At 38.0% G+C, this 26,242-nt stretch overlaps 1 protein-coding gene and 1 pseudogene across 3 annotated transcripts in view; one reads left to right on the top strand and one right to left on the bottom strand.

Annotated features, from left to right (window-relative positions):
- DPP8 (dipeptidyl peptidase 8) overlaps nucleotides 1-25,973 on the bottom strand; it is a 59,056-nt gene extending 33,083 nt beyond the window's left edge. The window contains exons 1-9 of one of the 3 annotated variants that reach the window (XM_008139112.3): nucleotides 25,790-25,973; nucleotides 23,990-24,125; nucleotides 21,240-21,509; nucleotides 17,430-17,542; nucleotides 10,826-10,999; nucleotides 9,900-10,068; nucleotides 3,204-3,314; nucleotides 1,700-1,828; nucleotides 643-704 (exon numbers count right to left, since the gene is read on the bottom strand). In XM_008139112.3, coding sequence (XP_008137334.1) covers nucleotides 643-704; nucleotides 1,700-1,828; nucleotides 3,204-3,314; nucleotides 9,900-10,068; nucleotides 10,826-10,999; nucleotides 17,430-17,542; nucleotides 21,240-21,509; nucleotides 23,990-24,026 — 1,065 coding nt within the window. In that variant the 5' untranslated portion in view covers nucleotides 24,027-24,125; nucleotides 25,790-25,973. Of the gene's footprint in view, nucleotides 1-642; nucleotides 705-1,699; nucleotides 1,829-3,203; nucleotides 3,315-9,899; nucleotides 10,069-10,825; nucleotides 11,000-17,429; nucleotides 17,543-21,239; nucleotides 21,510-23,989; nucleotides 24,126-25,520; nucleotides 25,620-25,789 lie in introns of those variants that run through there. The other 2 variants (XM_054716123.1, XM_054716124.1) reach the window with 2 other exon arrangements.
- Nucleotides 5,278-5,611, top strand: LOC103283800 (40S ribosomal protein S20-like; annotated as a pseudogene).
- Nucleotides 25,974-26,242: the final 269 nt, after the last annotated feature.

Below are 26,242 nucleotides of genomic sequence, written 5' to 3'. Positions count from 1 at the left end.
AGTCTTGGAGTTAGTTTTTTCCTCAAAGTGACACACTACCCGAGTTATGCTCAGTTTTTTGGCGAAGTTTGACACACCAAGCTCAAAAGGTTGCCCATCACTGTTCTAAACTGACTGTGGTGATGGTGCACAACTCTGTGAATATACTAAAAAGCCCTTATAAACTTTAAATGAGTAAACTGTATCGAATGTGAATCAGATCTCAATAAAGCTGTTTTAATAAGTCTTAATTAAGTCTATACTTAATCTTGTGTGCATTCAGCTTTTATGCATTCAACTGTCCAAATGGAAAGCAGCACTACAAGACAAATGTGTGATATTTAATATACCATAAACATATATCCAACACAAAAGGTAATTCACTAGTCAATAACCAGTATTTTTAAAATATTGATCTAGAGAATTAACAAAAACAAAGAGAATAAATTATTGGAAAGGAGTGGTATGTGCACATCCCCCCATTCCTATTTTGGGAACCAGCAGAAAGTTTTCAAAGTAGAAAATAAGGTCAACCTGAAATCATGACCCACAGATGTCTCTGCAAGTTCAACAAGCCCCCCAAATAAAAAAGTGTTCCTAAGATCTCTACTATACTACTCGTCAAATGACACACAAAAAATCAACTCAACATTTTATACTCACCCTTCCTTCAGTATCAATCATTATTTCTGACATCTTAAAAGTGACTTTTGGATTTGCTGTGCCTTTAGAAAAAGACATAAATGAATAGTAATGTATATCCAAAATCATTGAAATTTTGCCAGATCAATCCTCTTTACGCTTTAGTTAAGTTAGAATATTAGAGTCACAGCTTTATTGGATAAGAATCTCAGAACTCCATTGCAAACTCAGTTTTGAATATGGGTATTAAAAAAATAAAAGAAGAAGCTGCCTGCCCTAGCCGGTTTGGCTCAGTGAGTTTGATTCCAGGTGCATGGGGGAGGCAGCCAATCAATGTGTCTCTCACATTGATGTTTCTCTCTCTCTCTTCCCCTCCCTTCCACTCTCTCTAAAAAGCAATGGAAAAATATCCTGGTGAGAAAGGGAGGAAGAGAGGAAGGGAGGGAGGGAGGGAGGGAGGGAGGGAGGGAGGGAGGGAGAGAGGGAGGGAGGGAGGGAAAGAAGGAGCTGCCTGGTCTGGTAGCTAAGTTGGTTAGAGCATTGTCCTGATAAACAAGGTTGGGGTTTTGATCCCCAGTCAGGGCATAGACAAAAATCAACCAATGAATGCATAAGTAAGTGGAACAACAAATCAATGTTTCTCTCTCCCTCCCTCCCTTCCTCTGTCTCTAAAAATCAATTTAAATAATAATAAGTAAATAAAAAATAAAAAAGAGGCTAAAAAATATCAAATTAGTATGAAATAAAGGGAAATTTTGTATCATTTTGAAATGCTGTAATCAGCAAAATGGGGAAAATTAACAATTTATTAATAACTTAATCCCTTGGAAATCTTTATTTTCTAACAAAGACATCTTTTTATTCATTCCTTGAAATAACCAGTTTTGTGCACTTCTCTACCTTGGAAAATAATTAAAATGGATCATCCTATAATTTAAAAATCTACTTCAGTGACACTTAACAAACCATCCTTACTAAGGCTGTAAAATAACCAATGTTGACCATAACTTTGGATGATTGCAGATTTTTGTTTGGAAAGTAGAAATGAGTAAATATAAATGCCAAAGGAATATAGTACCTGTTTTAGGATAACGAAACGAATCTGCCCTTCTTGTTTCCAACATAGGAGATGTAACATGAATAATTTCCACCTCAGATTCATCATTTTCTTCATACAAAATTCTAAGAATTTTGCTGCCACTGGGAGCTTAAAGAAATTTAAATATTGAAAATTTAGAATTATTCCAGAAAATAATAACTGACTATTCCCTCTAGTATTATATTTTCCAAGTGAAAAATAATTTTTATATAAAATATACAACTTTTTGTGTATGAAAATATCACCCATCTTTTGCAGTAGCAAGGTTAGTTACTACTAAGCCATTTTTACTGGTTAACAACCATTAACTCCTTTTGGAGGGCAAAAATTGAAAATACATAAAATGAAAAGTTGAAGATACATAAATTGAAAAATTATGTATATGTACATAATTAAAACAGGGAAATACATGTGAAGGACTTTGGTCCTTGCATACATTAACATGCATTCCTTACTGAAAAATGAATTATTTAATTACAATTGTAATACTTCCTATAATGAAACAAATGCTATTTAAATAGAGCCCCCCTTTTTTTAATGGGTTTCCCTAACTCATGTCAAAATCTTGCTCTAACATACAATTATAGCAAAACATTTTACATCTTAAAATGTCCAAATGTAAGACATGGCTTAAAAATAAATTTTTTTCATGATCCCTTAGAGAAATGTTCAGATGCTAGCCATAATCCATTAGTGAGTCATGAAATCTATTAATGGGTAATAACCAGCATTTTACACATACAACAGAAATAATATACATGAGCATGTTACACTAAAGTATTGCTTCATAAAATTTATTTTCTAGTTTTATACCTATAAAACATTGTACAATGTATTAGGTCAGAATGTAAAAGCAAACTTCTCACTGGATCATGCATGGTCAGTCACTGCTTTAGAAAGCTGTTTCTCTGGCAGTAAAATAGTTGTAAATTCACTAAGAACAAAGGAGAAATTTGTGTCTTTTTCTTCTGATCCATTAATACACTAACTGGGGTGTCTGTTCATACAGATTCTCTAATCAATACCAAGACCAGCTCCTAGATGAAAAATTGGCAAGGGGAATTGAATGACCTAAACCAATGAACCACAATATAATTGTTTTTTATTAGAACTCATTATGGTGGAATATAGCCTATATATTCTAAATAACTAGTTGATGTTATCTTTGGTGATATATACTGCATCATATATTGATGTGTATTACACTTAACAAACACATCAATATGAGGGGATAAACACTGCAGCCTTCCATTCTCTATAATCTCTACAGAGAGATCCTAAATGGCAAAATCTTGGTATTGTGATGTACAGAAATGGAGAAGAGTATTAAACAATATTTAAGAATAATAAACAAATACTAGTAGAATCCAATCTTCATCACTTCAGAATCTACTAATCAAGATTTACAATCTGTACACTTAAGTAATTGGCAGTTGAAGCTCATAATACTTTAATTGACCTATATTATTTTGAACCTTCTTACTTGTTTCAGCTTCTGGACACCACCAATAGCCAGAATATCTATCAAATTCTTCTTGAAGAACAAAGGTAGCAACTCCAGCTGATCTGGGATCCTCTTCCATGTTGGCTAGCTCTAGACAAACATAAAAGGCAAAATTATCACAGGAAGTTCTCTACCTTTTCATGGGTACAAAGTAGAATGATTCAGTTTATTTTGAAAGGCAGCAGTAGTATAGAGGTGAACTCTGGAGCCAAAGAGACTGAATTCTAATCATTTACTGTCTGACTTGGGCTAATCACCCAGTCTCATTCCACTGAAGTATTCCATTTGTCAACGGGAATAAGAATCTACCTTTTAAGGTTGTTATGAGGATTAAATGAATTAATTCACATAAAGCACTTAGAACAAAGCCTAAACCATAATATGTGCTCCATAAATGTTATTTTCCAATTTAGCTAGGATCATGGAAAAAAAGAATACTGAAAAAGATCATGTTAACTTGTAACTCTCGAGAAGTACATTTTTAGACCTAGAATGGGTCTTACAGATCATGTAATTCATGATTCCCCCTCCCTGACCTCCCTGCTTTTCAACCAGAGCAGCTCAACTTTTATCTATTTTACACTTAAAAGTTTCCTGTAAATAGTTAGAAGGGAACTTGTACTTTAAAAACAAAAATGATCAAAACACAAAGCCTTACTTATGTAAGATTTCATGACAGGGGGAAATGTTTACAATACCCTTGAATTTTAAAAAACATATTACACTAAATAGCATGTATGCTGTGATTCCATTTATAAAAATGTTAAACATATATTTAAAAATGTATTGGGCCGGGCTGGCGTGGCTCAGTGGCTGAGCATCAACCTATGAATCAGGAGGTCACGGTTCGATTCCTGGTCAGGGCACATGCCCAGGCTGTGGGCTCGGTTCCCAGTGTGGGGCCTGCAGGAGGCAGCCACTCAATGATTCTCTCTTATCGTTGATGTTTCTATCTCTCGCTCCCGCTTCCTTCCTCTCTGAAATCAATAAAAATGTATTTTAAAAAATGTATTGGGATGTAAACCAAAATGTGGTTTTCTCCAAATAGTGGGACTATGGACAAGCTTAAAAAAAAATGCTTTATAATTTATAAAACCTTAAGTGTACCTTTTATTTTTGAAAAATGCATACAGTTGTATAACATCCTATCAAGACACAGAATACTTCCAATACTCCAGAATGTTTTCTCATGCCCCTTCCCAGTCAATGTCCATTCCTGCCCAGAAGGAACTGTTGATCTGATTTCTATCATCATAGGTTAGTTTTGCATATTCCAGAATACCATATAAATGAAATCATACAGGGGAGTATGGGTGGGGGATTTAGGAAAAAAAGAGAGAACTCATGGACATGGACAACGGTGTGGTGATGGTGGGGGTTAAAGGGGATGGATGGAGATGGAAGAGGGCATAGAAGGGGTAAATGGTGATGGAAAAAACAAAACTAAATTATATTTAAAAATAAATCATATAGTACCTATTTGTGTTTTTTAAATTCATCCATGTTGTTGCATCAACATTACATTGTATCAATGTATTGCTAATTGCTTCCTGTTTATTGCTGAATCGTATTCCATTGTATACCACAGTTCTTTTATACATTTATCTCTTAATGGACATCTGGGCTGCTTCCAATTTTTGGGTATTATGAAGAAAGATGCTGTGACCATTCTTTTTTTCTTTTTAATATTTTTAAAAATTGATTTCAGAGAGGAAGGAAGATCGAGAGATAGAAACATCGATGATGAGAGAGAATCATTGATTGACTGTCTTCTGCACACACCCTACTGGGGATTGAGCCTACAACCTGAGCAAGTGCCCTGACTGCCCCAACCGGAAATCAAACTATGACCTCCTGGTTCATAGGTCCATGCTCAACCACTGAGCCACACTGGCCAGACGCACTATGATCATTCTTGTAGAAGAATCTTTGTAGCTCTTTGAGGAAGATGTGGTCGCAGCTGCAGCAGAGCTGTTTTACCCACTCCTGTTTCTGATTCGCTGTTGTTTGCTCTTGCAGAGGAACAAGGGGGTCAGAAAGCAGCACCTCAGCCATGGGTTATAAAGATACAAGAAAGACACCCATGGAACTAGAGGTGGCAATTCACCGAATTAAAATTTCTCTAACCAGCCACAACATAAAATCTTTGGAGAACGTGTGTGCTGACTTGATCAGAGGTGCCAAGGAAAAGAATCACAAAGTGCAAGGATCAGTTCGGATGCCTACCAAGAGTCTGAGAATCACTATTAGAAAAACTCCCCATGGGGAAGGTTCTTGGAATAGTTTTCAGATGAGGACCCACAAGCAACTCATTGACTTGCAGTCCTTCGGTGGTAAAGATTACTTCTATCAGTATTGAGCCAGGAGTGGAGACTGAAATCACTTAATAAATTGTCAGTTGTAAAGGGCAAAAAAAGAATCTTTGAGATATATGTTTTTCTCTTAAATAAAGACATAAGAGTGGAATGGCTGAATAGTATGGTAAGTATATGCTTAACTTTTAAGAAACTGCCACATAGTTTTCTTTTAAAAAAAAAAATTTTTTTATTGATTTCAGAGAGGAAGGAAGAGGGGGAGGAAGAGGGAGAGGGGGAGAGGGAGGGAGAGGGGGGAATGAATCAGAGAATTGTTGATCGGCTGCCTCCTGTATGCCCCACACTAGGGTTTGAGCCTGCAAGCCAGGCATGTGCCCTGACTGGGAATTGAACTGTGACCTTCTGGTTCAGAGGATGGGCTGCCACACAGTTTTCCAAAGTATTTGTATTGTTATATTCTTAGAAATGTATGATGAGTCTCTCCAGCCTTTGGTGTTCTTCATTGTTTTCACTTTAGCCAGTCTAATGGGTATGTAGAGTAATGTTTCATAGTGATTTAAATTTTATGTATTATTTTTATTTGTATTTTCTATACTATATATTGTCTAAAATGAATGTGCAGTATGAACCAATAATCCCTTATCCAAAATATTTGAGTTTAGAAGTGTTTGGAGTTCGGAATTTTCCCCCCAAGTATTATACATCTATCATATAATTATGCAACATCTCCAGCAAGGTAATCAAATACACCAATATTCCTGCAGCAAACATGAACAGGCACACTAGGTAGGATTACGATTATAAATATCCTCAGGTCAGGTCAGGTTTTGCCACCAAATGAGTTTTAGCACCTAGCTAATGAAAAATAATCTGAGTTTTCAAATTTTTTTGAATTTTGGAATTACTGACATAACCAAAACCAGTGCTCAGATTTAAAATAAACCAGACTAGCTATCATGTGATTCCATGGTAGTTTTCTTGGACCTTTCAACTACCCCAAAATATACCTCCCACACAAAACTGTTTTATGTTTTGTTCTCCTTTAGATATGAAAATAAGTACTACTCATTTGTATATCCCTATTACTTATTACAGACCTTAATTATTAAAAGTTATTTATTAAATGAACAAATGGTCAACCTATTCTCTCAATAAGATACCTCATTTGAGAGTAGAGGCTGGCATTAACATTACTTTTAAATTCCTCTATCACTAGGCAGAGAACAAACACATGCACATGTTGACTGATAAACCCATCTAAAAGCAGACTTTCACTAGGAAAGTTATTGTGAATAAGAGGAATAAGAGTGATGATGCTCACTCTCTACTTACCTTTCTATCTAAACAAACACTTACCACTTACAATGGTTCAGACACTGTCCTAAACACTTCACAAATATTACCTCATTAAAACCTCATAAAACCATATGTGATATGCTATTAATTAACCTTTTTACAGATACAGAAACAGAGATAAATTAAATAACTTACAGTCACATAGCTAAAAAATGGTAGATCTGGGACTCAAACTGACAGAGTCTGGTTCTAGATTGTACTTTTAACTACGATACTAATCCTGAAAATAATATACCACATACCATTATACAAAAGAATAAAAACACTACTACAGAATTTTGCAGGTTTTCAGTGCTTTCTATTTTAAATTCTGCCAATCTTCACAATAATCCTGTGTGGAAAACAATTCTATAGAAGAAGAAATAAATAACCTAAAGAATGCCTAATTCTACAGTTTCTTTGAGGGACAGAACTATATCTTATTCAATTCTGTATCATTAATTCCTGTAACATTGCCTGGCACACAGGTACTTAACATACTTTTGTTGACTAACTGAATACTTATAACAGATATCTTGACTTCTAATTAATTAATCTGTTATCATCAGAACTTTGCAGTCTCAGCCTCAAGTACAATAACTAGTACATAATGAGTACTCAGTTTATTGAAGCATAAAATAATTGCCAGGCTTTCCAACCTAGATTCACTAATTACCAACCTAATCTTTCTACTGCCATTGGTAGCTGTTCTGATTCCATGACTCCAAATGGAGACCCACTGAACACCAAAATGTACTTTTTACTTAAAAGTTTCCCTATTCCACACTCTTTTCTCTATCCTATACTTGTTTTAGGCCATAGAACCTGAATAATTGCAACAGTGAAGCTTTGGTATCCCTGTCTCTAGTCTTGTGCTTCTCAAATATAACTTCCACAAAGTACCTGAAACAATTTATCTACAGTATGATTCCCACCATACCACTCAACTGCTAGAACTTTTCAATGGACTGCCACATCATAATAAAGATCATGCTCATTTACATGACATACAGTCTACCCTTGTCCTGGCTTTTCTTATCTGCCAGTTTTATCTATCCCCACTTCTTGACTCATACCCCTTGCTTTAGGATTATAACTGCTTTTAATTCCTTGCACATACTAGTACCACAGTACCTTCTGCATCAAGACCTTTCTCACACAGTCCCTTCACTTGAAGTGTACTGGCTACTGTACTGTGCAATTCTACATCATTAGTTCCTGCCACATTGTCTGGTACACAAGAACTTAATGTATTTTTGTTGATTGACTAATAGAACAGATTTCTTGACTCCTAATTCAGTGGTCTTTCTATCAATGTAAACTGTTCATGAAAAGGCTTCTTCTATAATACTGATTATCCTAATGAAGAAAAAATGTTTGCTGTCAATACACTACTACACTGAGTGGCCAGATTATTATGATCTCTGAACGCATAATAATCTGGCCACTCAGTGTGTGTGTGTGTGTGTGTGTGTGTGTGTGTATGTGTATGTGTGTATGTGTATATATACACACATATATATGTATGTATATGTATATATGTGTATATATATGTATATGTGTGTGTGTATATATATGTACACACACACACACACACACACACACACACACACATATGTATTAGAGGCCCGGTGCATGAATTCATACATGGATGGGGTCCGGCCAGCCTGGCCAGGGGAGGGGACATGGGAGGTTGGCCGGCCTGCGTGCTTGTCGAACTCCTGGTCGAGGGGACAATTTGCATATTAGCCTTTTATTATATAGCATATACACTGTGTGGCCAGATTATTATGTGTTCAGAGATCATAATAATTTGGCCACTCAGTGTATATTCTAAAATAACTTATTAAAGAAGATGCCTAATAAATCAACTTTGTGAACACTAGATTGAGAAAAAGTTGGACAGCCCCCTGGCTGGTTTGGCTCACTGGATAGCGCGTTGGACTGGGAACTGGGGGGTCCCAGGTTCGGTTCTGGTCAAGGACATGTACCTTAGTTGTGGGCATATCCCTGGTGGGAGGTGTGCAGGAGGCAGCTGATCGATGTTTCTCTCTCATCGATGTTTCTAACTCACTATCCCTCTCCCTTCCTCTCTGAGGAAAATCAATAAAATATATTTTTTTAAAAAAGAAAAAGTTGGACAAATGAATTTGCAAAGTGACCATTCTTCATTATGAAATTTATTCTTAAGCTGTTTCACATATTCAAAGAAAAAGCAATACAGTATTTCTCATCTTTCATTTGTATGAAAGCTTTAGAGGAAAGCATCCACATCTTTTCTGTTCTTTGAGTACTGCATACTATTATTATAGTCACTTCAATAAAAATTAAGTATTTCCACAAACACACAGGTACACAAAGTTCTGTTTTTCCTATTATGACAAAATAACTAAGTAGACTCTCCAAGAAGGGGAGACAAATATTCAGGTAGTTGTTACAGTATTAATTTTTCCTGTTTGTTTCCCAAAAACAAGATTAATTTTTTAAATTAAAATTTTATTTTAAGGAGAACAGTTTGGGGAAATTCTGGCAGTCTCATTTGGCTAAAAGAACAATCACATCAAGGGTGCACTGTTGTGCTGTCTGGAAATGAACATTAAAACACAAGTCAGCATAGCTGAGCCTGTGGAGCTCAGCAGTTGAGTGATGACCCATGAACCAGGAGGTCACATTTCGATTCCCAGTTAGGGCACATGCCTGGGTTGTGGGCTCGATTCCCCAGTAGGGGGCTATAGGAGGCAGCCGATCAATGATTCTCTCTCATCATTGATGTTTCTATCTCTCCCTCCTTTTCCCTTTCTCTCTGAAATCAGTAAAAATATAATACACACACACACACAAAACAAGGCAGCATTACACAGGTGATACATACCACTTATCCTCTGCATGTTTTTCTTTTTTAATTTTAAAGATTTGAATTTAAAATACAAAGATCACCTAATTAACTTCATTTTCAAAACATAAGCAAAAGCAAATTACATTTAAAAAACTTTTCAGAAAAGTGGATTTGAAGAACTATCATTACCATTGTGCACATAGGTTAGCCTCCTTTCTTCTCTGGTTACAATGTTGGATATCCAAATATCATTGCTATGTATAAATGCAATCCAGTCTGGATCAGCTGGGCATAATTTTGGATCCATCCTAATGTTGGGACAACTAGTCTCCACTAAATTAGGCCGTAAGGGTTGTTGCTAGAAAAGTAAACAACATTTTAAGGAAAGTGTTAGGCTGATACATACATACTTGTTTGCCAGCACCCTTCCTATAAAATGAACAATAATTCCAAGTAAAATGTCAACTATGAAAATTGCTCCCTAGAAATATATTTCATATGCCTTCTTATTAGGAAGGACTCGTTGTTCTTTTTAGAAACTATGAATTAGAAAGCCAAGAGTAATAGGAACTTCATAAATTTTGTTATCCAAATCTGTTTAATAGAATAATTATTTATTAAATAAATTATTTTTATTTATTAAACATTTCAAATTAATTTTAACAATATAAAAGTTTGCTCATAAAAAAATGTAATGAAAGCCAGGATCATCACAATTCTATCAAAAGAACAGTTCTACTAGCACATAAAAAATTGCGTGGAATAAAACCAAACATTTAAAACCATTTATTAAGATGAATTAAGCTTATAAGGGAACAAAAAATAGATTGCCTTGTGATAATATTATTCTCCCACTCCCACTCCTTAGCACTTACTCAGAAAGTGGGCACTGATGTCCTTTACTATATCTTCCTAATAAGATAGCATGTGGTTTTAGCATTTTAAAAATTTATATTAATGTCACTAGAAAAATTAACTCCTAAAATTAGAAATTAATACTAAATTTTTTAGCTGATAGGTAAACAGTATATTTTGGTTTAATTTCCTTTCTGATTTGGGTGCAAATAACTCTTAGGACCCGAAAACACATTTAATAAGTAGTAATACCAACTTACAGTAAATCCTTGTGGCCCTCCATCTTTTACGTGATATATTCCACTACCAGCTTGAAAGAGAAATGTTCCACTTCCTTGGTGATAATCATAAGAAGCAATACCAACTGTTCCAATACGTTTTCTTTCTCTTAATAGTTCTTCTTCTCGAGAATACATTCCATAGTCCAGTGTTGCCTAATGCAAAATTAATTTTAACATAAAATAGTTTGCTCATAAAAAAAATGTAATGAAAGCCAGGATCTGTGGCAGCGCTAGGGATGTCCGACTGACGGCTTAGGCCTGCTCCCTGCGGACATCCCCCAAGGGCTCCTAGACTGTGAGAGGGCACAGGCCAGGCTGAGGGAACTGCCCCCACCTGAGTGCATGAATTTCACGCACCGGGCCTCTAGTCCTCTAATAAACCCCTAGGTCAGGTTGGTCACATCACTGATGTAAAACCTAACATGTGATGTTTTGCTTCCTGGCCTTTGTCCCTTCCATTTCCCCCCTTGAAAGGGTATTTTTCTTTCTACCCACACAAGTTTTAACGATATCCCAAAACCTTGGCTCTAATTCAACCTTGGCCAGGAAAGCTTCCTGATGCATTACGGTGTATAGTAGTGATCTCTTCTTTGAAATTTATGTAAGAGTTACTGTCTCTTTTACTCATTTGGCTATAGTTTGGCTTTTCACTTTTGTCAGTATTTCTGAATAGAAATAGGTTTTAAAAAGCATAAAAAACTTGAGAGCAGAATCTGTCTTTTTGTTTTCCTACCTATAGTATTTGTTAAAATGTTTCTCAAAGAATATCTGTAGCCCTAACCGGTTTGGCTCAGTGGATAGAGCATCAGCCTGCGGACTGAAGGGTCCCAGGTTCAATTCTGGTCAAGAGCATGTACCTTGGTTGTGGGCACATCCCCAGTAGGGGGTGTGCAGGAGGCAGCTGATCGATGTTTCTCTCTCACTGATGTTTCTAACTCTCTATCCCTCTCCCTTCCTCTCTGTAAAAAATCAATAAAATACATTAAAAAAAAAGAATATTTGTAATTAATGACTGATGATTTTCCCCAAGCTAGAAATATAATTTGACACATATATAAAATACAGAAAGAAATATAAAGAAAACAAATCTAGTTAGTGCTAACTTAAAAAAATTGCATCCAAGCCCTGGCTGATTTGGCTCAGTGGATGGAGCATTGGCCTGCAGACTGAAGGGTCCCAGGTTCAATTCCGGTTAAGGGCACATGTCTGGGTTGTGGGCTTAATCCCCAATAGGGGGTGTGCAGAAGGCAGCCAATCAATGATTCTCTCATCATTGATGTTTTTCTCTCTCTTTCCCTCCTCCTTCCTGTCTGAAATCAATAAAAATGTTTAAAAAAAATGGCATCCCATACATTCCCTCACTCACTAAGAGCTCTTCACACTTTGAGTTTGATAAAAGAAATCAGACATGGTTTCTGCTATCTATCTATCTATCTATCTATCTATCTATCTATCTATCTATCTATCTATCTAAAAGCCCATCGACCGGAATGGCAGAACAGGAACGACCAGTCGCTATAATGCGCATGTGGCAGCCAACCGGCCTGATCCGGGTCCTGATCGCCCCCCACCAATCTCCTGTGGCCCCTCCCCCAGGCTGGCTTCACCCCCAAACACACACCCCCCTCCGCCAATCGGGGGCAGGTCTGGCTGGCCAACCACCCGTGGCCCCCCCCCCGCACTGGCCCGGCCCAGATCAGCCCCCAATGCATGGGGTGGGCCGGTCGGACCCTACCCGTGCACGAATTCGTACTGGGCCTCTACTCAAGGAATAATACTTTAAAAAGAGGTCTAGCCCTTTTAGTCAGCACCTGCATTGAGGGCATGCAGGTTCAATTCCAAGGTACATACCTGGATTGTAGGTTTGATCCCTGGCCCTGGTCAGTGTGCAGGCAGGAGGCAACCAACCAATGTATCTCTATCACAACAATGTCTGTCACTATCTCTGTCTCTCTCCTTCTTTTTTTTTTTTTTAATATATATTTTATTGATTTTTTTACAGAGAGGAAGGGAGAGGGATAGAGAGCTAGAAACATCGATGAAAGAGAAACATCGACCAGCTGCCTCCTGCACACCCCCCACCGGGGATGTGCCCGCAATCAATGTACATGCCCCTGACCGGAATCGAACCTGGGACCCTTCAGTCCGAAGACCGAAGCTCTATCCACTGAGCCAAACCAGTTTCGGCAATGTCTCTCTCCTTCTAATCCTCCCTCCCTCCCTTTAATTCTCTTTAAATATATCCCATGAGGATTAACAACAACAAAAGAGGACTAGCAAGTTTGTAAGCATGTGCCACTCCAAAATTAAGCCAGCACACTGAAAGTAAACATTGTTACAATAATGGCAAATACAGATACATACTTGCAAACCCAAAATAATGTTAGGTGAGGTTAAAAAAAAAAGACAACCTTGGAATCCTGGTAAAAACTCACATAGTTTGTTTTTTTTATTCATTGTATCATATCGCTTTTTTATTGATGTTTAATTATATTTATATACATTTGTGTGTGTGTGTTAGGCTCCAAAAAAACAACCCTCACAAATTCTATGAACATACAGTTTTATTGATTCTGATCTTTTGTTTTAAATATTTCTTAAGCCTTTCCATAAAAGCCAAGAGCAATTCTGACTATATATTTTAATTTCTCCCCTCTTATTCTCCTTGAATGTCACCAGACTTGATCTCTGCTTAATATGTCTTTTTTTAAAAATATATATTTTATTGATTTTTTACAGAGAGGAAGGGAGAGGGATAGAGAGTTAGAAACATCGATGAGAGAGAAACATCGACCAGCTGCCTCCTGCACACCCCCCACCAGGAATGTGCCCACAACCAAGGTACATGCCCTTGACCGCAGGCCAACGCTCTATCCACTGAGCCAAACTGGTCAGGGCTTAATATGTCTTAATGCTTAATAGTCAGAACATAAGAAATTTCAGAGCTAAGAAATTAACTTTCACAAGAAACTGTACTTATAACTTTGTGATTATAAAATTTGTTATTTGAAAGAATAACAAGCAAGATGATAAAAAGAAGCCTGAAAAAGATCAATTATGAGGGGGGAAAAAAAGGTTAGCCTTACAGATATTAAAAATTAAAACATGAATACACAGAATGAACAATGTTAGAGAACAAAAAAAATCCAAAACAGACAACTGATATTTTAAATCAGTTGGAATTACTGCACAGTCATATACAAAAAGATAATACTGGGCCCTAGCTGGCTTGTATCAGTGGATAGAGCGTCAGCCTGCGGACTGAAGGGCCCAAGGTTCGATTCTGGTCCAGGGCACGTGCCCGGGTTTCAGGCTCAATCCCCTGTAGAAGGCATGCAGGAGGCAGCCAATCAATGATCCTGTCTCATCATTGATGTTTCTATCTCTCTTCCCTCTCCCTTCCTCTCTAAAATCAATAACGATATATTAAAAAAAGATAATACTGGATCTACTTTTCACATATTCCAAATATGTTAGAGATTTAAATGTTAAAATGAAACAAACTTTCCATTTCTACCCAAGGTGGAGTAACAAGGACCAGATATATCCTCCCTGTTTCTGAAACAACTGAGAAAATGAACAAAATATATGAAATAACACTGGACATCAGACAACAAAGGACAGTGATCCTTGAGAAATAGGAAACAAATGAGGTAAGCCGTATACTTGAACTGCCTTGACAATTTTACAGATGTTGGCACAAGAAGGAAGAAGCTAATGGGTCAAAGAAAAAAAAAATCAGCCAAAACCGGTTTGGCTCAGATGATAGAGCGTCGGTCTGCGGACTGAAAGGCCCCAGGTTCGATTCCGGTCAAGGGCATGTACATTAGCTGCGGGCACATCCCCGGTGGGAGGTGTGCAGGAGGCAGCTGGTCGATGTTTCTCTCTCATTGATGTTCCTAGCTCTCTACCCCTTCTCCCTTCCTCTCTGTTAAAAATCAATAAAATATATATATTTTTAAAAATCACAACTACATTAAAAAAGAGATCTCAGGAGAAAAAAGGGGACATATGTAATATTTTCAACAATAAAGAATTATTTAAAAAAGAGAGAGAGAGCTCAAATTAATAAGCCAACTTTCCATCTAAGACTGTAAAAAAAGAAAAGCAGACTAAATCCAAAGCAAGGAGAAGTAAGGAAATAATACAAATTAGATTTGAAATAAAATGAAATGGAAAACAGAAAAACAATAAAGCTCAACAAAACCAAAAGTTGGTTATTAAGAATCTTATATGGATAAAAAGGATTTTAAGTAAATAGTATAAACAGTTGTATGCCAACTAATTGGATGATGTAGATAAAATGGTTAAATTCCTAGAAACAAACAAACCACCAAAACTGACTCAAGAAATAGAAAATCTGAATAGACTTATAATGAGTAAAGATACTGAGTTAATAATAATAAAAAAAACTTCCCACAAAGAAAAGTCCAGGATTAGATGGCTTTACTGATAAATTCTACCAAATGTTTAAAGAAGAATTAAGATGCACGCTAGTCACACTTTCCAATTTCAAAAGTTAGTACAAAGCTACATTAATGAAGACAGCATGGTACTGGCATATAGGTCACTGGAATAGAATTGAGAGTCCAGAAATATACCCAGACATTTATGGTCAATTGACTTTCAACAACAGTGCTAAGACTATTCCATGGGGGGAAAATAGCTTTTCAACAAATGGTACTAAACAAATTAATTTGAACCCCTATCTCACACCATATACAAAAATTAACTCAAAATGGATCCAAGACCAAAATGTAAGAGCTAAAACTATAAAACTCACTTAATAACATACAGATGAAAATCTGTGTAACCTTGGATGAAGCAACAGTTTCTTATATATGACACCAAAAGCACAAGCAATCACAGGGGGAAAAAAACTGAATTCATCAAAATGTAAAACTTTGCTGGACTTCTGACACTGGGAGGATGCATATGGGGGTGGCATAACATCGAAGTAAACCCCAACCCTCGAGTGATGAATAACCAAGGCATCTCGCTGGTCTACATCATGTTGGTAGGACTGCTACATGTGGTTCTATTCAGCATCCTCTTCTTCAGTATTCCTGTTGTCTGGACCTTGACCAATATCATCCATAATTTGTCTATGTATGTCTTCTTACACACGGAGAAAGGTACACCCTTTGAGTTCCCTGACCAAAGAAAGGCTTGGCATTACTGACACACTGGTAACAGATGGTAACATCTTCCTTCAATAAAGGGGAAGTCTAAAAATGTTTTATCCTCCATAAAAGAGAGATCCAAGTAACTATATTTAAATGTATGGATCTAAATTAATGATTATAGTACTAAACACTTGCCAAAGGTAACTATAGCTGATTATATACTCATAATTACTACAATTAAAGAAAAAAGTAAAAAGAAAACTCACAGAATGGGAGAAAATATTTGCAAATCACATCTGATAAGGGTCTAGTATCCAGAATACAGAAAAAAACTCTTACAACTCAACATTAGAAAGACCCAATTAAAAATGGGCAAAGGACTTGCACAGACATTTCCTCAAAGAAAATATACAAATAGCCAATAAACACATGAAAAAATGCCCAACATCACTGGTCATTAAGAAAATGCAAAGCAAACAACAATGAGATAGACTTCACACCTTCTAGGATGTCTATAGTAAAAATGATGAATAACAAGGATCAGTGAGAATGTAGGAAATTAGAACCTTCATATATGACTGATGGAAATGTAAAATGGTGTAGCTGCTATAGAAAGCAATTTAGTAGTTCCTTAAAATTTTAAACATAGAGTTACCACACAACCCAGCAATTTAACTCCTAGGTATATAACTAAGGGAATTGAAAACAAATCTACACAAAATCTTTTGGGGATGACAGAAAGTTCTAAATTTAGATTGTGGTGATAGTTGCACAACTCGGTGAGTACACTAAAAACTACTGAACTGTGTACTTTGAGTGAATTGGATAGTATGTGAATTATATCTCAATAAAACCAGCTAAAAAAAGGAAAAGAATGGAAAAGCATATTCCATGCTAATATTAATCAAAGGAAAGCTGGAGTGGCTGTATTAAAGTAAATTTCATGGTAAAGATTATTGCTAGAAACAAAAAAAGTCATTCCATAACAATAAAGAAGTCGATTTGTCAGCTCATAACAATCCTAGCCTGATGTACCTAATAACATAGCTTCAAAAAAATAAAGCAAAAACGAACAGAACTACAAGGAGAAATCATCAAATCTACAATTACAGTTGGAGATTTCTACATCCTCTTTCAATAATTGATAGAACAAATAAAAAATCAGTAAGAACATAGAAGACTTAAAACAGTACAATAAACCAATTTGATCTAATGATCATTTATAGACCCAACTATAGCAGAACACATTCTTTTCAAGTGAACACAGAACATTTACCAGGATGAACCATATTCTGGGCCATAAAATAAGACTCAATAAACTGGAAAAGATTCACGTAATCAAAGTATGCTCTCTGATTCACATCTACTTCATATACAAAACGCCAACTGAATTTCTGTCTCTAAATAAATGCTGAAAACATACACCAAATCACAGGAATAACAATGTCTAATCCTACCTGAAAAAGATCCAAAAGAGGCTTCCAAGAGAGCATTAAGATTGCAGCTTTGTTGATGTTTTTGGGAATTTCAGAATAAAACAGTGTATTTTCTCTGTTCTCACCAGACATAGCTATAAGAAAAAACAGTCTTTTAAATAATCACTTTTAAAAATAGCCATCGACTGCAATCATAGTAATAAGTACATAATGCCTTGTATATCTGCAAATTTTTACTCTGTGGAATCTATAATAAATGTTAACAAGTAGGAGATACATACGCCATATGCCATGGAAATTCGTTTCAATAAAACTTGATATCAGAATGAAACTGTTTTCATTGTTTTGAGAGAGAATAAGATCTTATTCTCTCTCAAAACAAACAAAAGTGTATAAGATGATATAGGGACAAGTGTCATTTTTAGTTTTTGTTTTATTTTTAGTTTTTTTTTTATGTTGGTTTTTTTTTTTTTAAATTGATTTCAGAGAGGAAGGGAGAGGGAGAGATAGAAACATCAATGATGAGATTCATTGATCGGCGGCCTCTTGCATACTCCCTACTGGGAATCGAACTCCACAGCCAAGGCACGTGCCCTGACTGGGACACTTCCTGGTTCATGGGCTGATGCTCAACCACTGAACCGCACTTGCCAGGCAGGGTTTTTTTTTTAATTGTTAGCCCCTTACAAATTGGCAACAGACTCATGAGATTCCAAATGAGCGTGCTTTGGGACAACTTCAGATTACTAAAATTTCTTATTTTTCTGAACCACTAAAGTGCTTATTTAGAAACTAGAGGCCCGGTGCACAAAATTCGTGCAGGGGGGTGTGTGTCCTTCAGCCCAGCCTGCAACCTCTCCAATCTGGGACCCCTCAAGGGATGTCTGACTGCTCGTTTCCTGGCAGGATCGGGCCTAAACGGGCAGTCGGACATCCCTCTCACAATCCAAGACTGCTGGCTCCCAACTGCTCACCTGCCTGCCTTCCTGATTGCCCCTAACTGCTTCTGCCTGTCAGCCTGATCATCCCTAATCACTCCCTTGCCAGCCTGATTGATGCTTAACTGCTCCCCTGCCAGCCTGGTCACCCCCAACTGCCCTCCCCTGCCAGCCTGGTCGCCCCCAACTGCCCTCCCCTGCAGGCCTGGTCCCCCCCAACTGCTCTCCCCTGCAGGCCTGGGTCCCCCACAACTGCCCTTCCCTGCAGGCCTGGTCGCCCCCAAGTCCCCTCCTCTGCTGGCCTGGTCACCCCTAACTGCCCTCCTCTGCAGGCTTGATTGCCCCCAACTGCCCTCCTCTGCAGGCCTGGTCCCTCCCAACTGCCCTCCCCTGCTGGCCATCTTGTGGCAGTCATCTTGTGTCCACATGGGGGCAGCCATCTTTGTGTGTTGGAGTGACAATTTGCATATTACTCTTTTATTAGATATACACATGTCTGAATTCTAGTTTTTCTTCATTATAAATGTTCTATAACTGTAATCACTAATAAGTTTCAATGAAATACATACTTATATTAAAACAACACAGAAGCTGGTATCTGATTTGCTAAAAATCTCTTTTTACTTTATTGGGTAAAGGTAAAGGAAAGAGGTCTATATTAAGTAGAAGCCACATCTATTCTGGGAAATCATGCAATAATTGAATATAAAGACAAAGTAGTACAGAATGAGCTAGCTACATACAAAAGAGAACAGAAATACACTTTGGTTTTGAAGATGTGAACCAAAGAAAACTCAAAGAAAAACAAAGCCCTGCTACCCTAAAAGGTATTAGTAAGGTATCATTTCCAAAAAGGGTAGGAGAGAGTGAAGGAAAGAGAAAATAAATCTCACAGTTGGAATAAGCAGCTCTTGAGTGGAACCGTCTCAGCCTAGTGTTTCTGATAAAGGCAGAGAAGATGGTCTGTGGAAGGGCACGGTAACTTCCACACCAACCCTCGCAAAGGCTGGAGATGAGCCCTGAAATATCCACATCATCCTTTATCCCTTATTTTCCTAAACCTTTCTTAGTTTGTGTTGTCTTTTGGAGTAGAAAGTTAAATATTAGCTGACATTTACTTCAGCACTTTTTTTGTCTTAATTCTGTTTTGTATATTCCAGAGTTACTTTGTTATAGAATTATTAAGACTGCAGTCAACTATCCACACCATTCCTAATTTTACTAAATGTGACCATTTCCTCTTAAGCCCTCTCCTTCCAAGAGCCTTCAGCACTCAAATATAAAAAAAAAACACCTGGTTCTCAGCTATCCTCAAATGAGAGCCATTCCCCATAATTGTTTCAGTTGTCCCTCTTGAAACTGCTCCTTATTCTAAAATGTTTTCCTTGGCTTCATCCATAAGCAGTACAAATTTCCAAAGCATAGTGCCAGGGAAGCACTAAACTTAGGCGGGGGAATCACTTCATAAGTTATGTAAATGTCTAACCGCTATGCTGTAACACCTAAAACTAATATATTATTGAATGCCAACTGTAATTGAAATTTATTTTTTAAATTTCCAAGGCATTCTATGTATACATATACCAGTTCTGTGTAAGCACAAAATGAGCATTCCTCATTGTTTCTCTCCTGATGACACACTGGTATTAATTGGTGTTTGAAGTATATTAAAAATTTTTAAACAATGGTTTTTTATTTAGAAAAATATTTTTGGGACATCCTATAAAATGAAACTCTGGGGTTGTTAAAGAAATAAAGAATGAATCTATAATTATCAATATGGATTCTTGCAGAGAATATCTCTTAAAATACACACACACACACACACACACACACACACACACACAGGCCAATGTAGCTAAATGGTTAGAGCATCACCACACAGACCGAAGGGTCTCGGGTTTGATTCCCTATCAAGGGTATGGACCTGGTTTGCAGATTCCATCCCCAACCCAGTCAGGGTGTGTATGGGAGGCAACCAATTGATGTGTCTCTCTCACAGTGATGTCTCTATCTCTCTCTCTCCTCCTTGCTCCTTCCCTTTTTCTCTCTCTCTAAAATCAATAAAAAATATCCTCAGGTGAGGATTAGCAACAACAAAAAACAAACACACACACACACACACACACACACACACAAATGGGGAGGAAAGTCTAATGAACAAAATAAACTGATGAACAAAATAGATCTAGAGACATAGAATCATAGAACAGACTGCAGAACTCCAGAAGGTATAATATATTTAATTTATACAAGCCTTAAATCTGGAGTGAATAGGGAAGAAGAGACCAAAACCAGCCTTGGTTTAAAAAAAATGACAGCAGCAGCTACTGAGAATGGGAACAAACTAATGGTTTTATTGTTTGTGCTCTTAATCTGACCATTACTAAGGAAAGGCATTCTGATCTAGCTTTAGAAAGAATTAATTTCTGGCATCTTTAACTTTGAAAATAAGATCATGATCAACCATGATTTGTCATCTGAAAGTAAAATAAAGTTAATGGGATAAACCAAGACTTCAAAGAAGCTTTTTGTTGTTGTTAATCCTTAAGGGAGGATACATTTTCCATTGATTTTTAGAGAGTGGAAGGGAGGAGGAGAAACATCAATGTGAGAGAGATATATCGATTGGTTGCCTCCTGCACATGCCCCACTGGGGCCAGGAATCGAACCTGCAACCAAGGTATGTGCCCTTGACTGGAATCCAACCCGGGACCCTTCACTCTTCGGGCCAACATTCCACCAGAGCCAAACCCGCTAGAGCCATAAAAGCCCCCCCCCCCCCCACCCACATGGAACCATCACTGATGCATTTATTTATTTACCAATTGCATCTAGCCTCTAAGTTTGAATTAAGAAAGCATTTCCTCTCAGAAACTGACTTCATACTCACCAAGGTAATAGATCCTGTCTGAATGAGGCCCATCTGGATCATTCCTCTTTACAAACATAAAATCATGTGGTGCCTTAGCCATCATGTAGCCATGATATTTTCTGGTATCAGCCAGCAGCTTTTTAAGCTGACTCCAGGAATACCGCTCCACATAAAACGGCTCCAATTTAGGCTGATCCCCTGATTCAATATTCTCCTCACACTCTGCAGTTTCAAAGATCTCAACACCCAGCTGTTCTGTTTCCATTGCTGCTGCCATGTTGCATTTTCCTAGAAAAACAAAGCACATGAAGTTGTTCTCAGGCCCACCTTCTCTTATATTAATCAGAATGACAGTTTGACAGGGACCCTGCACCCTCCCCCCAATGCAAGAAAAAAAAGTTTTTGAGCACAGTTGCAATGAAACCTAGTAAGAAAAGCTCCCCCTTCTCTGTGTTCAGTTTAAAAATAAGATTTTAAAAAAATTGAGGTCATGTCTATTTCACATTGACTCTAAATCCCTTTGGGAACCTTTATAAAAGGCTCTCTTTAGGTATCTCTTGCCAAAATTCCTTTTTTCTTTCCCACACTGGAAGGAAACAGGCCATATGCCAGTTGGCTGTTATGCTCCTTCCAAGAGATGTCAACAGGGAAGCTGAATGTGCCAAGGGAGTTAAGTGCTTCTGTACTTTAAAAAGTGACACATTTAATAAATGTAGACTTCTTCGGCTAACAGAAATAATCATGACCTATTAGAACAGCGATAAAACTGTCGCAAAACAACGTACTTTTAATAATCTTCTGAGGACACTTACTCAAGATAATATAAATACTGTTTTCTTTTAATTGAAACTCGAAGCAACAAAAGACTTAACTGGCTGGTATGTTTTTCTTTGTCTTCTGCTCTTGCCTAGACATCACTATCTTAGGATTACTGTGGTAACTCTATACTATAAGGAATCTATGTGCCTATTATTACAGATTACACAAGTTTTACTCTCCTGATTAAATGAGGGGGAAAAAAAGTTACTACTTCAAGTTGCTTTAATAGTTGAAGTAGTTGATACAGAAAGCAATTGATGGTTCTGGCCAGTGTGGCTCACTGGTTGAGCATCGACCTATGAACCGGGAGGTCAGCGTTCGATTCCCAGTAAGGGCACATGCCTGGGTTGCGGGCTCAATTCCCAGTAGAGGATGTGCAGGAGGCAGCTGATGAGTTAATTCTCTCTCATCATTGATGTTTCTATCTCTCCCTCTCTCTTCTCTCTGAAATCAATAAAAATATATTTTTAAAAAATTTTATTTAAAGAAAGCAACTGATGTTTGTTATCAATATTTTGATAAAAGTTTGAGCCCAATTTACCAGTTCAACCTCCAAACACCTCCAAACAGTGTTAATATTTCATCTATTAATGTTTCTTTTCATGATATAAATCCTGAAGATGATGTATTTCTGCCTTATCTATTTCAATATTCAAATGTATCAGGAGCAAAGTATCAAAGAAAAATAACAAGCACTGTTATTATAAGCCATTGTGTGATATTCTGATATGTATTACTCATGACATTACTAAAAAGAAGCAAAATAAACAGAAATTCTATGGCAACCAGTTCTTTTGAACTATTAAATGTCAAAAACTTGTGGACTTGGCAGATTGCATTTATGTAAGCAATTTCACATTGTATTTTATGTAAGCAAATGAACAACAATCAATACATGTTTTATATCTAATATGCTTTTTTTTAAAGCTCAATTTCACAGGTTAACAGGAGTTAACTACATAGAAAAAGTAATTAGCCGGTATGGGTTGTGAATTAGCCCATCAGGCATGCAGTATGGCATGCAAAATAAACTAAACTGTGTGGCCAGGATATTGTATCATTCTTTCATGCTACAGTGAATTGTACTACCATTTTCAATGTAATAGTAGCAAAAATGGCCAGAAAAGCCATTTGAGAATTATATCAGGTATACAACATGTAACATTAACGCAACTTTATATCAGTATACAACTTGTAATATTATTACAACTGGGCATTTACCACCAATGATTAAAATCCAAATAGCTCAGCAGAGAAAAAGTCATTTAGCTAAAATGATATTCAGCATGCCAATATTAAATGGCAGTACTTGACAAAGGTGGTTGTTTGTCTGCCTAAAAGCTAGTGTAGGCCTACTTTCTATCAAATACGTCAATGGATCTAGCTTTATTTTTAATGGAGCGAAAGAAGCAGCTTCACAAATTGGGTTCATTTTTCTCAATTCCCCTTGTGTTAAATTTGGAACTTCATCTCCAAGAACTGGGCTAGAGAATAGAACAGGGAGCTAAGCAGACAGACCTCTGAAGTCTTACTGCCCAGCTCCTTGAGTTATCATTAATTTGATTGACATTTCTCCTATATAAAAGTTGCATTAGCTTGTACTTAAGCAAAATTATTAGTATTCCTAAACTGTAAGATCCCTGGACTATTTCTCTATCTTTCTACACACACAAATTTTACAGTTTAAATGACACTACTACTCCATGTTTATGATAAATAGATATCCTGCATTTCCTAAGACCCGATATATAATTTTAGTACATTACACAAATGTGTAACTTAGTGATTTAATTTTCAGATTTTCATAACACCTACACATTCTCGAAATATATGATCCGAGTTTTGTAATTTCAAAAATTAGAAAATAGGGTCGGCATACATTCTCAGCACAGTGCATATATTTCACTACCCCCCACCTACCTCATTTAAGGCCCTTCCCTGATGCTTACCCGATTGTATTTTCATCTGCTCAGATCTCTTCCACATTCAAAGAGATCTTTTCCAAGTGACTCAACTTCAAGCATAGATCCCTCTGCTCATTCTGTTCTCTTCTCACAGGAGTCTTGCCTTTTCTCACATCCAATCCTATTAACCAAGACAATGAAATAAGATATAAGGCTGCTAATCATTATCAAAATGAATCATATGTGACCAGAACGATTAAATTATAAAAGTCTCATATATACTTAAAACTTCTACAGAAATTTTCTTATACAGATACTTATAGTTCCTTATACAGAAACTTCTACAGAAATTTTCAGAATTTAACTGAATTATTTTGTATCTACATTTTAGATTAAAATTATTTCAGAAATGTACTCAAAAGAATATCCTAACAATAGTATAAATCCTGACGCCCAGACATACATTAAAAGTTATGGAAAAGCTTCAAAAAATATAAAAGGCATACAGATATGAGGTTACTCATTGACTATTACAAATCCTCAAAAATGACAAGATGACTAACAAAGTTAATTTCTATTTTTCTGTTCCTGTTTTACATAATACATTTGTATTATTTTACATAATACATATTGAGCTATTTGGAGACAGAATAGACTCAGTAAAATAACCAAAAATGACAAAATAGGCCATTTTTGTGGGAAGGGAACTAACTTGCATTTAGTAACTTAAGATTTTTACAAGATAAAGAATGTACTACCCATTTTAAATGCATTCCACTTATGCTTTTTTTTTTCCATGTATACTCCTAAAATAACTAAATTAGGTATCCTTTCTGGAAAAGGAAGCATTAAGGTTGTTGAAATTATAGCTTAGAAAAAAAATAAAGGAGGAACTGTGATTACACCTGTTACTTTTCAGTTTTAATTCTGAAGAGAGAGGTAATGAGAAAAGCTCAATGGCAAATGGAGGGAAAACGGTGAAGTTATGACGGCACGGCAGTCCTGTAGGAAGTGTCAAGACACCTTCCCAATGCACTAATAGCCTCGCAGAGAAGAGCATGTTGGATTAGAAAATAGCTTCCGATAGGACTCTTGAATTTGGACCCACTGAAATATCATCTCTTAACTTTTAATCCAAGGGCCAAATCGTCGTCCACTTAAACACCCCAAGCCTCACTGAACCAGCCTAGCTATCCCTCTTCAGGGACCACAGCTAGTTGAGAGGTTCATCATCAGAGAGTGGACCCAGATTTTGAAATCTATGAATGAGGAATGTCGAGAAGGGGGCCTAGGGAGAGGCCAAGTCTGAGGAGAAAAATGTGTAATCAGAGAAATTTTAGAAAGGAAAGTATTTGTCCTGCCCCAGGTGAGTGAAGCAGAAGGAGAGGTGGTAGTGAGCAGGGAAGGGAGGGGAATCGACCTCGAGGGAGGCAGTAGAGAGAAAAGAACACCAGCTGGGAAACCAGAAAAATCTCGGTCCAAATGCGACCTGCCCAGTCGGGCTTTAGGCAAATCCCTTCGCCCCTGTGGGCTTCCGTTTCCCCGTCTGTCAGCCTGGGCCATCCCCGCTCCCCACCCGGGCGAGGCTCGGAAGATAACGGACGTGGACGTGCGGAGGCCAGCACCCAGCTCAGGGGGCCCAATGGACGTTGGTGGACGGAATTTCAGAGCCTCCGCTTCCTCTTCCGGCAAGTGGGGCCCCGCAGTCCGGCCCGCGCAGGCCGGGCGTCGGTGCACCGCGGGGCGGGCTACCGGGGGCGCGCGGGCGGCTCCGTGAGGCCGAGGCCCGGGTGGGCTGCGGCCCAGGCCTGGCAGGCGCAGAGGAAGGAGGGGCGGATACTGCACCTTCCCCCCGGCCCCGCCCGGACCGTCCCGACGCGCGTCAGGGTGCGGGCCTGCGCCGCTTCATGCCGCGCCGCCTCCTCCCCGACCCGGCTGCGGCAGCTCCCTCGGCGGCGGCGCCGGCGGTAGCCCAGGCGGAAGGCGGCACTCAGAGGCGGCAGGGGGATCGCTCGGGGGCTCCCGCGGCTCCGGCACTTCCGGTCCCTCGGCCCCGCCCCGCGACCAGCGGAGGCGACGCGGGGCGAAGAAGGGCGCCGCTCCCTGCTTGGTAGGGTTTCTTGTCACAGTGCCCTCTCGTGGCCGGAGGAGCGAACCGGGCGTGGGAGGGAGACGGGTGGCGTTGGGGACAGAGGTGACTTCTAGGAACGGACGAGCGATTTGCAGGAAGTCAGAGGACGAACAGCAGCGCGTCTCTACTCCTCCAGTTATTTATTTATTTTTTTTTTTCATTCAAAT

Source organism: Eptesicus fuscus, chromosome 5 (assembly GCF_027574615.1).
Source record: "Eptesicus fuscus isolate TK198812 chromosome 5, DD_ASM_mEF_20220401, whole genome shotgun sequence".
Classification (NCBI taxonomy): domain Eukaryota; kingdom Metazoa; phylum Chordata; class Mammalia; order Chiroptera; family Vespertilionidae; genus Eptesicus; species Eptesicus fuscus.
This window is presented reverse-complemented; position numbering and strand designations above follow the sequence as displayed.